The sequence below is a fragment of the Poecile atricapillus genome, chromosome 7 (assembly GCF_030490865.1).
Source record: "Poecile atricapillus isolate bPoeAtr1 chromosome 7, bPoeAtr1.hap1, whole genome shotgun sequence".
NCBI lineage: Eukaryota > Metazoa > Chordata > Aves > Passeriformes > Paridae > Poecile > Poecile atricapillus.
Genome location: NC_081255.1, coordinates 23119155 through 23133349, shown reverse-complemented (window position 1 = coordinate 23133349; position 14195 = coordinate 23119155). Strand labels below are relative to the sequence as shown.

Below are 14195 nucleotides of genomic sequence, written 5' to 3'. Positions count from 1 at the left end.
CTTGCATCTGGGTTCCTGCCTGCTTCCCCATTGGAGGCAGCTGCAGCCTAGGATTTGTGTCTAAAGAGGGGGTGCTCCTTCCTTGGACCTCCTGTGGTCTTTCCCAGGTGGCCAAATGGGGATGCACCAGCAGCACTGCTGGTAAGGTGCTGGGCTCAGCTGCTGTTTTTTGAGACTCTGCCCCCCATATCAGCTCGGGGGGGGGGGGGGGTGCTCTGCTGGGTGTGGTTACATTCTCACTGGCCTTGGCAGAGCACAGGTTTCCAACTTTTGAAGGTTCCAGCTGGTGTAAAGCTCTGGAGGCACAGCTGGTGCTAGGTACAGTGTGGTACTGTGCTGAGGGGAAGGTGAGAACGGTTAATAATCCACCCTCAGCTAATTCACTGAGGGCTGATGGGAGACAGGCTTTGTGGAGTTGCTTTGCACAGGCCAAGGTGCTTAGCATCTGTGCAGTGTCCCCAGCAGCCCCTGGCAATGCTGGTGCAGCTGAAGGACAGGCTTGATAGGTCTGTGGAGCCCCACTACCTCAGACACTGTGGCTCCACCATGCAGAGCAGCATGGCGGGAGCGCAGGTCAGGTAAGGGCTCAAACAGGTTGCCTGCAACTTGCTCCAGCACAATTCAGCTTGGGAAAAAAGGCATTGCTCCAGGTACAGGGGAGTCATGCTCCAACAAATGGCAGCTGAGTCCTGGTGCCTGCTCCACTGCACGAAGCCACAGCAGGGTAACCAGGGGTTCCTGTCAGCAGGAGGGGACGACAGTTCAGAGTTGTTGGAAGAATATGTGACTGAAGGCTGAGCACAGGGTTGGGGGTGCTTTGCATGGCAGGCAGGCTGGCTGTAGCAGTGTAAACTAACCTTTTGTTTTGCATCAGACTTTAGGCCAGTGCTAGCCCCTTTCTGGCCTTCAGGGTGATTACAGCTGCTGCTGTATGTTAACCCCCCTCCTTTTTCCAATAGCTACTCTAATTCCCAGCAGTATAAACAGGTAGTGATGGCTGCCTGTAGCTAAGAAGACAAACTAAACTGAGTGTTGCCTCCAGAGCCAGAGTAAGGCCGCTGTGGTTGTGAGCCAAGACACAACAGAATTTGTGTTTGTGTGGCCACCATTTGCCGAGAGCCCCAGCCTCAGGGAGGACCTGGGTCTGGGAACCATAGCATTTTCTTCCTTCAGACTCCATTAAGAAAATGTCAAGTTAAGCAATTTATTAACATTTAAAATACTGTACAGTGTGTAAACCACATATCCCCCTCCCCACAACAACCTTGTGCTTTCAGCGGATGCTCTGGTGAATAATACTGCTTTTGGCACTGTTTGCCTTCTCTTTCTCCTTCTTCTTTATGGGGTCCATCTCAAAACAGCGCCAGAGTCGCAGTGTTTCATCAGCAGCTGCTGAGGCCACTGTTGTACCATCAGGGCTCATAGTCAGGTTCAAGATTCTGGCAGTATGACCTGAGGAGGAAGATAAGGGTGCAGTCAAGGCTGAGCTGATCAGCATATATACATTTACTCCTATATGCTCCCATGAGCCCTGCCAGCTTGCATAGCTGTCCCCACCCTGGCTGTGGCAGCATGATTTCAGACCCCAAGCATACACCTGGAACAATGGTATTTCTTCCAAAGCCCATGGGGCATACCTTACTCCTAGCCTCAGGCCCCTGGATACCATCCAGTATCAGTGATGCTGTGAGCTCAAAGCAAGCAGTGCAGCTTCCTTCAACCTCTAACAGCCCCCCCTTGCCCAGGCCACGTCCACCTACCTTGCAGCTCTGCAACCTTGGTCATTGTTGGATACTTCCATAGAACCAGCTGATTCTGTGCAAAGCCATGGCCTGAAATGAACTCCTTGTAGTTTGTTGACCACAGGATAGAACAGACCTGAGAAGAGGCAGGAACACAGGTAAGACAAACAGCTTGTGCTGATGCTTACCCACTCAGAGGTGAGCATTGCCCCCCCTTCCTTTCCCATGCCTCTGGGCCTAAGGAGCCAGCAGCTCTGTGTGGGTGTGCTGCCAGAAGGTGTTGTTCATGTCTCACCTGGGAATGGGCATCAACAGTACTGAGGCAGGCACCAGAGCACACATTCCAGATGCGGATATGTCTGTCACTAGTGCCACCTCCAGTGGCTAGAACATTCATCTGCCATGGGCACCATGCCACAGCCTGAAAGAGAAGAGTTCATTTTAAGACATACAAGAGGCAACCTGCACCCAGCCAGTGCTGCACATCTGCCTTGCACACAGCCATCTGCCCCTGGCAGCCCTGTGCTCACCTTGACAGCACCCTGGTGCTGAGTGAAGGTCTGTACAGGAGCAAAGTCTCCACCCCCACCTTGGGTGCATGGCCAGACGTTCACCAGATTGTCATTGCCACCACTGGCCAGGTAGCGGCCATCTAGAGACCATTTGAGTCCGCACACCTCCTGTGTGTGGCCAGCAAGGGTAGCCACATGATGCTCAGCCACTCGGACATCATGGTGGTGGATGTGGCCAGTCCGTGCCCCGCTGCAGAGAGAAGAGAAGGGTTGCAGGGTCAGGTTGACACATTTTGACCCAAATCCATCTTTGTTGTTGCAAGATTGCTGAACCTGTCACTGGGTTTCAGTGTTCCCAGCAACACTGGTCTGTTGGTGTGAGTGAAACACACACGTTCTTTACAACTTCAGTGCCAAGTGCAATACAGAAGATATTATCCTCACTCTCCCAACAGCTAAGACTGACTAAGAATCCTAAGCCAGGACAGAAACTTCTCTCTGCCATCCCTAACTCACACCATGCTTGGACTGAGGGATAGGAATTTTCAACAGCTGGAAACTGCCCTTGACCCACTGCTTTACCTGGAGAGGATGTAGCTGTTCCAGCTGAGGGTTCCCACACGGGCACAATGGCTGGTCATGTTTCGGAGACGTTTCTGCTGCTGAATGTCCCATAGCTAGAGAGGCAAAGTAAAAAGTTCTTCAGAGGAAACCCAGTCCTGTTGCTATGCCCTAGGAACCTCACTGCACAGGCTCTGGTATTCAGCCTTCTCAGTATGGGAACAAAGAAAATTTCTATCTCATGACTGTAGCACAGAAGGTAATGCCACTTATCAGAAAACCCCCAAACCAAACCCTGCCTTGGCCTGCTGCACTTGGCTAGGGCAGTTCCACCCCACACCACGGAACACAAGTCAGGTGCATGGTGTCCTTTTCTCTGCCAGCCAAGCTTTTTGTCCCCAGGCCCCACAATTCTGTCAACCCCTAGGAAACACCTCTAGTTTTACTCTTGCACTCACCTGGACCTCAGCACTACTTGTACCAACAGCAAGGTAGTTTCCTTCTTTAATCCATGACACAGAGGAAATGTAAACATCTGGATGCTCCATCTGCAGCAGCTGGATAATCTCCCCAGAAGCATGATTCCACAGATAAACAGAGTTGTCCAGAGCCACTGCCAGGAAGTTCTGGGAGCTCCAGTCTATGAGATTCAGATCTACAATTTGAAAGAGCAATGCAGGTTACACCATGCTTACCTAGAGAGCCCTGCCCTTCACCCATGCTGATGCAGCAGGTGTGTGTGTGCACATGTGCACGCACACACGTACTAGTAAGGGGCAGTCTTCTGGGTGTCACTGTAACCAGCTGGTGAGGTCAGGTACCCTGCTCCCAGTCATCTATACAGTGCCCTAGGCCACTGTTCCTGTAAGGCTACACAGGGACACTCCAGAAGTGGTCTGTGCTAGCCTGGGTGCACAAAATAATACAAGCTGCCCAGTTACACTGTCCTAGGGTCAGCACTCCAGTGCAGAGTGTTGTTTGTGGAAGTCCAGCACTCAACCATGCAGCCCACTTACAGTAGTCATTGCGGATCTCTGGTGCATCCAAGATCCGGTCTGGCATTGACGGAATGTATCTGCTATTCTTCCTGCTGGATCCAGGCGTCATTCTCTGACTGTAGAGCACTTTCAGGTTATTCTGATAGCCTGTGTGCGGAGGAACAGGTTTATTAACCTGAGTTAGTTTCCTCCCAGCTGAGTGCTGCTCACCCAACTAGGAATCCCTTGGAATGAAAATAAAGTTCTACAAGATAGATTCACAAGAGTGCAGTGTGCTAACATCACTGGCAGTGTGAATTGCTGAACAGGGGTGAGTTACAATTCCCTCATTCATGGAAACAAATTTAACAAACACTTGGGGTTTTGTATCCTATTTAGTTACAGTTAAGCTAGAAAGTGCACAGCCGAGAGTTTGATGCTCTTGCAGATCTCAAGAAGGTTTGCAACCTGGAGTATGGGTGAGGAACCGGCACTCATAGCAATTTTCCTAAATAAATTCTGTAACTAAATAACTGTAACTGTTATGCCCTCCCTCAACCTCAGGACCCCAAAGAGAGGAAACAACACCAGTGGGTATAGCTCTCAGAAACCAGCTGATTTCTCCTGTGACCACATACAGAGCCTCTGTGTTGCTGTTCCTCTGACCAGATCTCCCCTGCTGATTCAGCTCCCACAGACCCTGTATCGTACCTTCTGGAGCATTCTGTAGCTTTCCACTGAGACGGAGGATCTTTGCCTCTTCTACATCAAAACCATTCAGATTCACTGCCCAGGCTTTCTGTTGCTCCTATGGAGACAAATCACCCTCAGTCAAACACAGTTAAAACAATTCCCACACTGCAGTTAAAACAGACACCTAAGTCCCCTTCTTTTAGAATCAGGAGGTGTTCAACTGTGCTGCAAGGGTCAGCCACAGACAGGTAGATTGAAACAGTTTTCCCTAAGACTTTCACACATTGTCCTGCTCAGATTTTCATACAATGGCAAATTCAGTGTCATTGCCAGTGGGAAAAGCCACAGCCACAAGTGATCAAATGCTTCATAAACAGATTTCAGAACAGTGTAAAACATTCCAGAAGCATTCCCTGTGTAGACATTGTCCTAGAATAGCTACCACCAGCAGTTTCACTTTGCATAGGCTCACAGCTTTGTGTTTTTGTTGCCTGCTATATTTTAAAGCCTCATTAGTCAAAAGCTAAATTTTGCTACCAGAAGCAGGATAGGCTAGAGTGTGTGGCAATCTCCACAGCTCCAGTCTCATCCTAGGCTCTCAAAGCCCAGAATTGCAAGTAGTGATGGCTCGGGCTTGTCAGTCCCACTTGATAGAACTTATAGTTTACTTCTTTGTAAAAGGTCAGGAAGGATTAAGTGTTTGGTAGTCGTTGTTGAAGTAACTGTAACTTAGAAACATGCTCACCTTCTTGGTAGGTGATTCCTCAGCAGGGTCATTCTCTTTGGTGAGGAGGAAATTTGCCATCTCCATCTGCATAGCGCTGCGGCTGGGAATGTAGCGATCCCCCCCAGCCTTTGTGGGGGTGCTTTGAATTTTGGATCCAGATTTGCCTGCATTCACATATGAAAACACTGTCTTACAGCTATTTAACAGCCTGTGTTAGAGCTTTCATGAGAGCAAACCCAGCACTCTTCCACATCACACCCACCAGACAAATTCTAGACAAGCAGGACTCAGATCTCATGCCACCCAGTCACAACTAACTTATACTTTTCCCCCTGCCACCAAACTCTGGTTAGGGACGGTCAGGAAACAACTCCTTGGCCCTGGTGCAACAATTCCAGCGTCCATAGATGAGGGGAGGATATAAAAACACTGTTACAGGATGTAAAGCTGTCAGCTGACAGTCCCACCCACACTTGTCCTAACATGCAGTTACACCAGCAAGGCTCAGCTGGGGGATCAGCAGTTCGGCAGCTCCAGTGCTCAGAGCTCTGCCCGTCATGCTGGGAAGGAGGTGGGTGATTACGAGGAGCACAGCCCACCTCCTCCTGCCTGACCAGCAAGCCGGTAGAGCAGCGTGGCAGGGAGCCCAGAGCCTCGTGGCTACAGACAAGCAGCCTAGGAGAAACTCCAGCACTCAACCTCTGCCGCTGATGGCCGGCACTCACCGGGTGTCTTGGACGGCGTCTTGCTGGAGCTATGGGAGCGATTGGCCGGCTTCATGGGCGACACGCCGACGGGGCTGGGCCCGGGGCCGCTCTCCTTGGCCTTGCGCTGCCATCGCGCCGGCGGAGCGTTCGGGATCGGCGTGTCCAGCTTCAGCAGCCCGTGCAGGTCCGCCTCGAACAGGAACTGCGCCATGGTCCTGCGGGCGGGCGGCGTCAGCCGGGCCCAGCGGCCGGGCTGCAGCCGGCTCCGACGGGCCCCGCCGGCCTCCTCACCACCGGACCTTCCAAGCCCTCCGGCCGCTCCTCGGACTCCTCCCCACCACCGAACACCCCCCCCTCTCCCCAACCGCTCCTAGAGGCACTTTCCACCAGTCGACACGCCCGCCCTCCGCTCGTCGGGGCTCCCTTCTCTCAGCCAACATCCCTCCCAGCCGCTCTACGGGGCTGTCTCCGCTAAGGGACATTCACCCTTCCCCTCGTCCCCTTCACCACAACCTTCCCGCTGGAGACTGCGCCTCAAAGCTGCCTCCCCGACCACCCCGGCGCTGTCTCACTCACCGCCGCCGCGCCGCCGCCGCTCGCCCGCCCCGCCTGCGCCGCAGCATTTTAAACGGCGCGCGGACGGGCCCCGGTTGGCCGCTTCAAACCCAACGGCCGCGAGCTGCCAGGCGACAGCCGCGCGACGCAACGCGATTGGCTGAGCCGTGGGGCGAGTGCGGTTTGGGGGCGGGGCATGCCGGGCTGGGCGGGGCTATCCGGCCTGAGGGGGCGGGGCTATCCGGCCCGAGGGGGCGGGGCTATCCGGCCTGAGGGGGCGGGGCGGCGAAGGAGGGACCAGGCGGGTGCTTGTGTGAGGACGCGCGTTTATGGCGGGGTGGGGGCGGTCGTGGCTCCTCGCGGCTCCCAGCCGCTCATGAGCAGGTAGGACTGGTTGGCGATGTCCGTGCTGGACAGGCGGCCCCCAGCGTGCTCCGGTGGCGGGCCCGCCTCGCGCCGCGGGCCGGGCAGCACCTCCAGTAGGCAGGGCACGACGGCCTCCTCCGGCGGCTGCTTGTCGAAGGCGCTGTCCTGGGGGGACACGCAGTGGACGTGGTAGGGGCCGCCCTTCGAGCTGCCCCCGGAGTGAGCTGAGCCGCCCTGCTCCAGCCCCTCACCTGGCCGTGCTTGCTGCTCTCCTGGAGGAAGTTGCCCAGAGCACGGTGCAGGTCAGGAACAGGTGGCCAGAGTTTCTCTTTCACATTGCTGGGTAGGGGGGAAGGGGCATCGAAGGTACCCTCAGACTTGGGGTGCCCTGATGCCCCGTGCAAGGTGCCCAGGCTTGGACACCCCTTGCTGGACGCCCCCGCCCGCCCCCGGCACAGCCCTTTACCTGTAGAGGGAGGGGAAGGTGCACCGCAGCCCCAGGAGCACTGCTGAGAAGAGCAGCAGCACCACCGCAACGCTGGGGATGAGCCAGCCTGCATCGGAGGAGGAACGCTGGAGCTGTAGCCCTTCCCAGACTCACCACCTCTGAGCCCTTCGCAAACCTGTCCCACTCTGCCCGCTGCTCCCCACTCCGTTTCCAGCACTCTCCGTCTCCTGCGGTCAGCCGCCTGGCTGCTCCAGCCTCCAGCCCTGCCCTGTCTCTTACCCGTATCAGCCATGGCATCAACCACAACAGGTTTGGACCAGGCGCTCCAGCTGCCCTGGTACCACGGCCCGCTGGGCTGCGCCCGCACCTGGGCGTGGTAGCGGGTGCCTGGTCGCAGGTCCAGGACTTCTTTCCTAGCTGCTCGTGGAACCTGCAGGACCTGCGGGGCACAGCCGAGCTGGAGGCATGGCTGCTCTGGGGTGGCCAAGGCACCAAAGGGCGGGTCCCGGTTTGCCTGACCGCGGAGGTGGGCAGGGCTGCTCGGGGTATCCTGACCAGGCCCTACCTTCCAGTCATGGCTGTTCTCCGTGGCATAGCGGACCTGGTAGTCCAGCTGCTCTGCCAGCAGCTCCAGGGGCGGCAGCCACTGCAGGCTCAGCCGGCCCTGCGACACTGTCGCCTGCACAAGCTGTGGGGCTTCTGTGAGCACTGTTGGTGTTGGGGACAGGCATGTGTCGCTCCTGTGAAAGGGATCATGGGACACTGTGTCCCCTGTGAGCCAGGCAGGGGCTGTAGTGGCACTGGGACTCACCAGCCTGGTGCAGCCAAAAGGGTTCTTTGAAGTAGCTGAGTGTGGGCAGCATGTGGGTCCGTGTGACATTCACCAGGACGGAGATGGCACTGCCAGCCTTGGGCTGAAAGGTGCAGGCATGGGTGCTCTGTGCCCCCCTGCTCACCTCCCCGCACTGTTGCCATGCATCTTCCCTGTGGGAGGAGTGGGGAGCCAGTCAGTCCCACCAAAGCATTCCCACAGCCAGCATTCCTCCTGCACTTGCCCAGGAAGGCTACTGCTGCTTGTAGTTGGAGGTGCAATGTGGCCAGGAGAGGTGGTGAGGAGATATGAGATTGGTGGTTGTAGGACAGGACAGAGCAAGGGTAGGGTAAGAGGCCCAGTGTGGGATACTGGGACCCAGCAGGACCAGTGGTCTGTGGGATGTGCCTGCCTGAGTGCCGTATGCCTGCCATGCCCCTTACCTTGTGCCAGCCCCGTTTGGAGGTGGCCGGTAGAAGAGCTGATGGGAGCTGTGGGTCTCTGCAGGGTCCCAGCTCCACTCGCAGTGCACGTGCCGCAGGTCAGGGGTACTGCAGCACAGCCCGATGTCTCCTGGGCAGGCGAGAGCCAGGGCAGGGAAGGGGCTGCTTCCCCTTGGCCCCCCAAAACTTGGGTGTTGTACCTCACCTACAGCAGGACTCCCACCCCCTGCAGCCCCAGGCGTGGGTGCCTCCCTGTCGCTCCTGCCAGCACCCCTGCAGAGGGGACGGCTGCTCACCAGAGGAGTGGGGTGTCTCTGCAGCCACTGCCTGTGACCAGGGCCCCCAGACGCCGTCCATGGAGGTACCGTCGGGCTTGCTGCGCACCTGGATGTGGTACCTCACCCCTGGTTGCAGGTCCCGGAGCACCACCCAGGTGTTGGCCTGGACCAGCCTCTGTAGGAGAGGGGCCAAGCTGAGGAGCAACTGCAGGCTCCAAACCCCCCTGCCCATCCCTGACCCCTCTATGTACCTGCCCCACTCCCGGGGAGGCTTCTCCAGCCCTGGGTGTGTGGGTGCTGACAGTGGACTCGATGGAGGGGTCTCCAGGGTGCTGCCCCCCGGGATTCAGTGTGGTGTTGCAGGGCATCCCTGGGGAGCTGGCAGGGCAGCACTGCACCTCGTAGAGGAAGAAGTTCAGGAAGTCAGCGAGTGGTGGCTGCCACGACACACAGATCTGCCCCGCAGCCCCAGCCCAGCGGGCCGTGATGTTCGCTGGGGGAGCAATGAGACCTGCAGAGAACATGCCAGGGTGTTTGCCCTCCTGCAGCAGCCCCGGTCTGGGCAATGCCTGGTCCTGCTGGGGAACACATGGAAGTCCCCCCCAAAGCTGCCTGTGTGGCCAGCATGCAGGGCTCAGGGTGTTGCCAGCCCCTGTGGCAGGCAGAAGGTCAGGGGCGCCAGATCTGGGGACTGTCCTGTTGTCACAGAGTATCGCCCAGTCAGAGGAACTCACCCACTGCATCCACGCTGAGCTCCCGCCAATACTTTGTGTAGTTTGTGGTGGCATCCAGGACACGGAGGTGGAGTTGGGTGAAGAGCCGCACGTCCTGGCTGGGGAAGACGCAGACATGTCGCTTCCCACCAGTCCCATGGTGCCATGTGGAGACCATGCACGCTGTGGGCGCATCCCTGAGGAATGGACAGTGGGGTCTTGCAGCACCTCACACCTCCTGTCTCAGGCCAAGCTTGAGGAGAGGGAATGTGGGGCACAGCACCAAGACCTCAGTGTCCCCAGCTCCTTTCCTGTGCCACCATCTACTGCAGGGCACCATCCCCTGTGGGACAGCCAAGGCCCCAGCCCTGCTGCAGGCTCAGTGCAGCCACAGTGGCTGCTGTGTAGCTTCTGTGGGCTCTCCATCTCTCCTTGCAGCTTGGAGCCACTGGGATGGCCCAGATTGCTGTGACACCCCAACTCTGCTGCTGTCTGTGCAGTAAGGAAGAGGCTGGGCTGTGTCCCCACCATCTCCTACCTGCTGTACCAGTAGTAGAAGTGGCACATCCCAGTTGTCTCCTCCTCATCCCAGAAGCAGGTGAGGTCCTCAAAGGAGCGGGAGAAACAGAGGATGTCCTCGGACAGGCCTGCTAGCAGTGCAGCGTCTGGGAGGAGTGTGGGCATGAAGGATCCCCTGGGCACAAACCCATCCCCATCTCACCTGCTTCCACCTGCTCCATGCCCGCTGGCATGGGGGTCAGCCTGAGCAGGGCCATGGCACAGGTGCTCTCCACAGCTTGGCACACTGGGGAGGGACATGGCACCCATGCTGGCTGCTGGCTTGCACTGGGGTCCTGGCTGATGAAGGGTTCCCCCCGGCCCCACCATGCCCCCCTCCTCAGAACATGAGCTCCTCGAGGACAAACAAACATCCCAAAATAGCCCTGTGGTTGGAGGGGAGCTCAGGGCACAGCGATCAGGGGGAAGCACCCCTGCCCTGCTCGTGCCGGAAGATGCACGGAAGTGAGATAAGGAGGAGCAGCACCCCAGGGAAAGAAAAAGGGCCTGAGGGCTGGTGTGGGGGCATGAGGTCCTGAGCAGGGGTGATGCCCAAACCACTGCCCAGGGACTGCCCTGGGGGCATGTGGGTTTCTCTGCCCCCCTCAGTAAGCCGTGCTCCCTGTCGTTACATGGACAAACTGGAGCATCACACCCTGCAGGATCTTCATCCGAAGCACTGGTAGCTCTGCTGACATATGGGTGTCTGCCCCTGTTGTCCTGGAAGAGGGGACAGCCCCAAGATGCAGATGTGTAATGCACAGGGGTGATCTTGCTGCCCCCAGCATTGCTTCAGTAGTCCCTTCTCCCCCACTCCCTCTGCCCTGGGATCTCTTCCAGCCCTCCTCCTCCTCTTCCTACTGGCATTTGCTGCCTTCCCCAGGGGTTGTCCCCAACTTTGGGACCGCACAAGTCCTCTGCCAATGTCTGCTGCATTTGCTGAGTGTATCCATTCTCTGCTACACACCCACTGCGCTGACAATTGAGCCCACCCTAGGCAAAGAATAAGTCACAGTTCTCAAATGTTCTTGCCACCTTCTTGCTGTCCTGCTTGCCCTGTCCCATCTCTTGCCTTGAAGCCCCCAGCCCTGTTCCTCATTTCCCAGTCCTGTGTTGCCTTCTTCTCCATGCCCACTGTCCCATCACCACCACAGCCTCCCAGCTGTTCTGCTCTTTTTGCCCCCATTACCCCAGCCCAGGCATGCCCTCACCCAGCTCCGAGCCCCAGGAGATGAAGTGGCCAGGTCCCAGCAGCTTGGTGGCACAGGGACCCATGGCATCAGTGGGAGGCCACCCTGGTCCTGTGGGCTATCAGAGCATCTTTGCTGAGCACATCCCACTTCTCAGGAAGGGCAGCTGCCCAGCTCTGCAGCCCACACCAGCCATGCTCGGGCAGTGCTGCCAAGCCAGTGGAGGGCTCAAGGCACAACGACTTTGCAGAGGCTGTGGGCAGAGAGAGGATGAGTCCTACCCTGACCCTTGTCCCACTGCCCCTATGGGAGTGACTCAAAATGTGCTCCTGAGTCTGTCCTGGCCAGAGATCCGGGGAGGGGGCAGAGCTGGAGAGACAAACAGGAGATCAACAGGGTTTTATTCAGTTAATGCTTTTTATGGTGTTACAGAAAGTTCTAAAGAGGCTAAAGAGGCACTCATAGAATGCATGGAGAAGCCTGAAATGAGACAAAGTTGAGGAGTGGCTCTGGCAGGTGCAATGAGCCAGACTGGGGCCAGCTATCAGCTCAGATGAGGGTGTCCAGCAGAACAGTAAGATCACGGCAAACCTGATGCAGGAACATGGGGTTAGCCTGGAAGTGCCATTGCATTGCCTGTGGTGCAGAGCTGTGCCATCAGATGTTGAGTCTTGCTCAAGCCCTTATCATGTCATAACTCTGAGAACTTCTAATGAGTGAGGAGCCCCTCTGCTACCTGAACAGGACTGGGAGCACCTGGCTGCCATCCCCAGGGGCAGCCAAGCACTGCTTGCAGAGATCATCATGTTCCTTTACTCCAAGCACCTCAGGTTGTCCCACAGGTGAGAAGGGCACTCCATTTCTCACCCTGACCACCCCTGCACACCCTCCTGGAATGCCCCCTTCCCAATTCTGTAGATTTTGGCTGCTGTGAGGTACTCGCTGCCCACTGGCATTCTAGCTCCTCTCTGACCCGTCCTTTAGGGGAGAAAATAGTCCCAAGGACCTACCTTGGGATGTCACTGGCTCAGGGGCTGATGGTGGGCTGCGGAGGCTGAGCAGGATGGCAGGGAGCAGTGAGAGCTGCCAGCTCTGGCACAGGCAGGCTGCCATCCTGCAACCCATGTGCTGGAGCCACACGTGCCGCACTCGGCCCTTCCCAGTGTCCTGGGAGCTGCTGCGGCTCCTCTGGGCGATACCTTTATCTGGGAAGTGGTGGCTGTGCAGCTCAGGAAGCCTGGCTGGGGGCTCCCCCCGCCCCATCACCAGCACTTCCCTGTTCCTGAAACCACAATGCCACAGCCCCTCTGCCGCCGGCCCCAGTGCCAAGAGAGACTGCTCCTATCAGATAGGTGGCATGTCCTGCCCTTGTGGCTACTGGCATGCTGGGAGGATGGGGTAGGAAGAAAAACAACCCCCAAGAAATTAGGGAGGCCCCTGTGAGGGGCAAGGCAGGCTGTTGGGGCTGTGCCACATGCGAGCATGGGATATGGCACAGGGGATTTGCCTCCATTGTGTCCTGTGGCATTCGGCCCTGGTGAACTCCAGGTCTGCTCTGCCAGCAGCACTGTCTCCATGGCTGTGCTGGGGGCAGAGCTGCAGGCACAGGGGGCAGAACCCACAGAGGTGCTAGTGGTGGTGGTGGTGCAGGAGCAGGGCCACCAGAGTTAGGTCCCACACTCAAACTCAACCTCATGCCAGTCCACTGCTTTTGGTGGCTGGAGGGTCTCCTGCCCTGCCAGGGCACAGCACTGTTGCTGAGCCCGGGGGGCACCAGGCAGGACACAAGGAACCTCTTGGACCTCTGTCCCCTGTGCACCAAGGCTAGGTTTGCTTCTTCAAGCCCAGCAGCTGAGGACAGCAACAGAGGCACTGAGTGGAGACAGGAGCAGCCAGCCCCAACCTGCCACTGACAAATTTTGTCAAAAGAAGCAGAAAGAGGTAGGTGTGAGCAGGACTGGTGACACTGCCCCGGACACTGTTCCCAGCTGGGAGCAGAGGGTTTGCAGAAGCAGTGGCACATGTCAGGCTGTTCATGAGGGCCAGTCCCCATCACTGATTCACTGGGGACCTCAGGGATGGGGCAGAGAGGCTGCTCACTAACAGCTGCAGTTGACACCACGGAGCACTGGAGAGCTCAGAAAGGAAAATCAGAATGGTATTGACAGGATTCAGAGACCTTCTGGGGATAAAAGACTTGCCCAGAAGGACAATGCAAATGCCCCTGTCTCCAGCAGGTTTACCAGGCTCTGCAGGAGCCACTCTTGTTTCTCGTGGGACTACAGAAGATGAATAGAAGAATAGAATAATAGAATAATATAGAAGACAATCTGGGTAGCATGTCCAGGGCTGAGCAAGCTGAAGCCAGCATAGGTGAAGCCCAACCATTCTCAGGGTAACAAACAGCAGCAGTGCAGGTGAGGGACCAAAGCCTGGGACAGGAGCTCCTCCAGGAGGGTCAGTGAAGAGCTCAGGTGACCCTCGAGGGATTGGCATGTCTGAGCAGGCTGGTCAAACACAGCCATCACTTTGCCAGATGTGGGAAATTACCTGATGGCTTGGCACAGTGCTGGGAGGTGCCAGCTGGCCAGGCAGGGAAGGGTGTGGAGTTGCACAGCTGCACAGGACCCAGCTGGAGGAGCAGGGCCATCCCTTTAAAGAGCAGCCAGCTGAGGGGAAAGCTGCAGGAACAATTTTCAAGCATACAAGGGGCAGCTGTGCACAGGAAGGACATAGTTTGTTCTCCATATCCCTTTGGGGACAAGACCAAGTCTTAAATTGTGTGTGTGGGAAAAGATCCCAGTTGGATCCCAAGAGAACCCATCTCCATGGCAGGATGAGACCTGGGACTTCTCTGGGAATGCTGGATATTACTGGGGATTATCAGAGGACCCCAATGGAACAGAATTCTGAG

General features: G+C 56.9%; 2 protein-coding genes across 8 annotated transcripts; both read right to left on the bottom strand.

The window, feature by feature from the left end:
• Positions 1-1179: 1179 nt before the first annotated feature.
• CDC20 (cell division cycle 20) lies at positions 1180-6653 on the bottom strand. The gene is made up of 11 exons (XM_058843155.1): positions 6496-6653; positions 5938-6134; positions 5231-5376; positions 4504-4600; positions 3832-3960; positions 3274-3470; positions 2837-2931; positions 2273-2504; positions 2038-2163; positions 1761-1878; positions 1180-1452 (listed from the first exon to the last, which is right to left on the bottom strand). The coding sequence occupies exons 1-11, from the start codon at positions 6540-6542 to the stop codon at positions 1274-1276; spliced, it is 1563 nt and encodes a 520-aa protein (XP_058699138.1). The 5' UTR covers positions 6543-6653; the 3' UTR covers positions 1180-1273.
• Positions 6654-6700: 47 nt separating this feature from the next.
• On the bottom strand, positions 6701-14142 carry MPL (MPL proto-oncogene, thrombopoietin receptor). 7 transcript variants are annotated; one of them, XM_058843154.1, is made up of 12 exons: positions 12292-14142; positions 10072-10198; positions 9555-9730; positions 9072-9331; positions 8839-8995; positions 8543-8672; positions 8100-8272; positions 7854-7996; positions 7506-7727; positions 7307-7419; positions 7092-7179; positions 6701-7005 (listed from the first exon to the last, which is right to left on the bottom strand). In XM_058843154.1, the coding sequence occupies exons 1-12, from the start codon at positions 12542-12544 to the stop codon at positions 6802-6804; spliced, it is 2046 nt and encodes a 681-aa protein (XP_058699137.1). In that variant the 5' UTR covers positions 12545-14142; the 3' UTR covers positions 6701-6801. The 7 variants fall into 7 exon arrangements, with proteins under 7 accessions (XP_058699137.1, XP_058699132.1, XP_058699131.1 ...); XM_058843149.1 differs by having other exon boundaries at positions 6722-7179; positions 7307-7394; positions 7568-7727; XM_058843148.1 differs by having other exon boundaries at positions 6722-7179; positions 7307-7394; positions 7568-7996.
• Between the last annotated feature and the right edge of the window lie 53 nt (positions 14143-14195).

What these genes read in the sequence shown, in the direction of transcription:
- CDC20 (XM_058843155.1), bottom strand. Translation starts at nt 6,542, where the DNA reads ATGCTGCGGCGCAGGCGGGGCGGGCGAGCGGCGGCGGCGCGGCGGCG. An exon ending in GCTACAGAATGCTCCAGAAG is followed by an intron (nt 3,961 to 4,503) that starts GTACGATACAGG and finishes CTCCGCACACAG; the next exon opens with GCTATCAGAATAACCTGAAA. An exon ending in AGAGATCCGCAATGACTACT is followed by an intron (nt 3,471 to 3,831) that starts GTAAGTGGGCTG and finishes TTCAAATTGTAG; the next exon opens with ATCTGAATCTCATAGACTGG.
- MPL (XM_058843148.1), bottom strand. Translation starts at nt 12,544, where the DNA reads ATGGGGCGGGGGGAGCCCCCAGCCAGGCTTCCTGAGCTGCACAGCCAC. An exon ending in TGAGCCAGTGACATCCCAAG is followed by an intron (nt 10,199 to 12,291) that starts GTAGGTCCTTGG and finishes CACTCCTCCCAG; the next exon opens with ACGCTGCACTGCTAGCAGGC. An exon ending in TGATGCCATGGCTGATACGG is followed by an intron (nt 7,395 to 7,567) that starts GTAAGAGACAGG and finishes CCTCCGATGCAG; the next exon opens with GCTGGCTCATCCCCAGCGTT.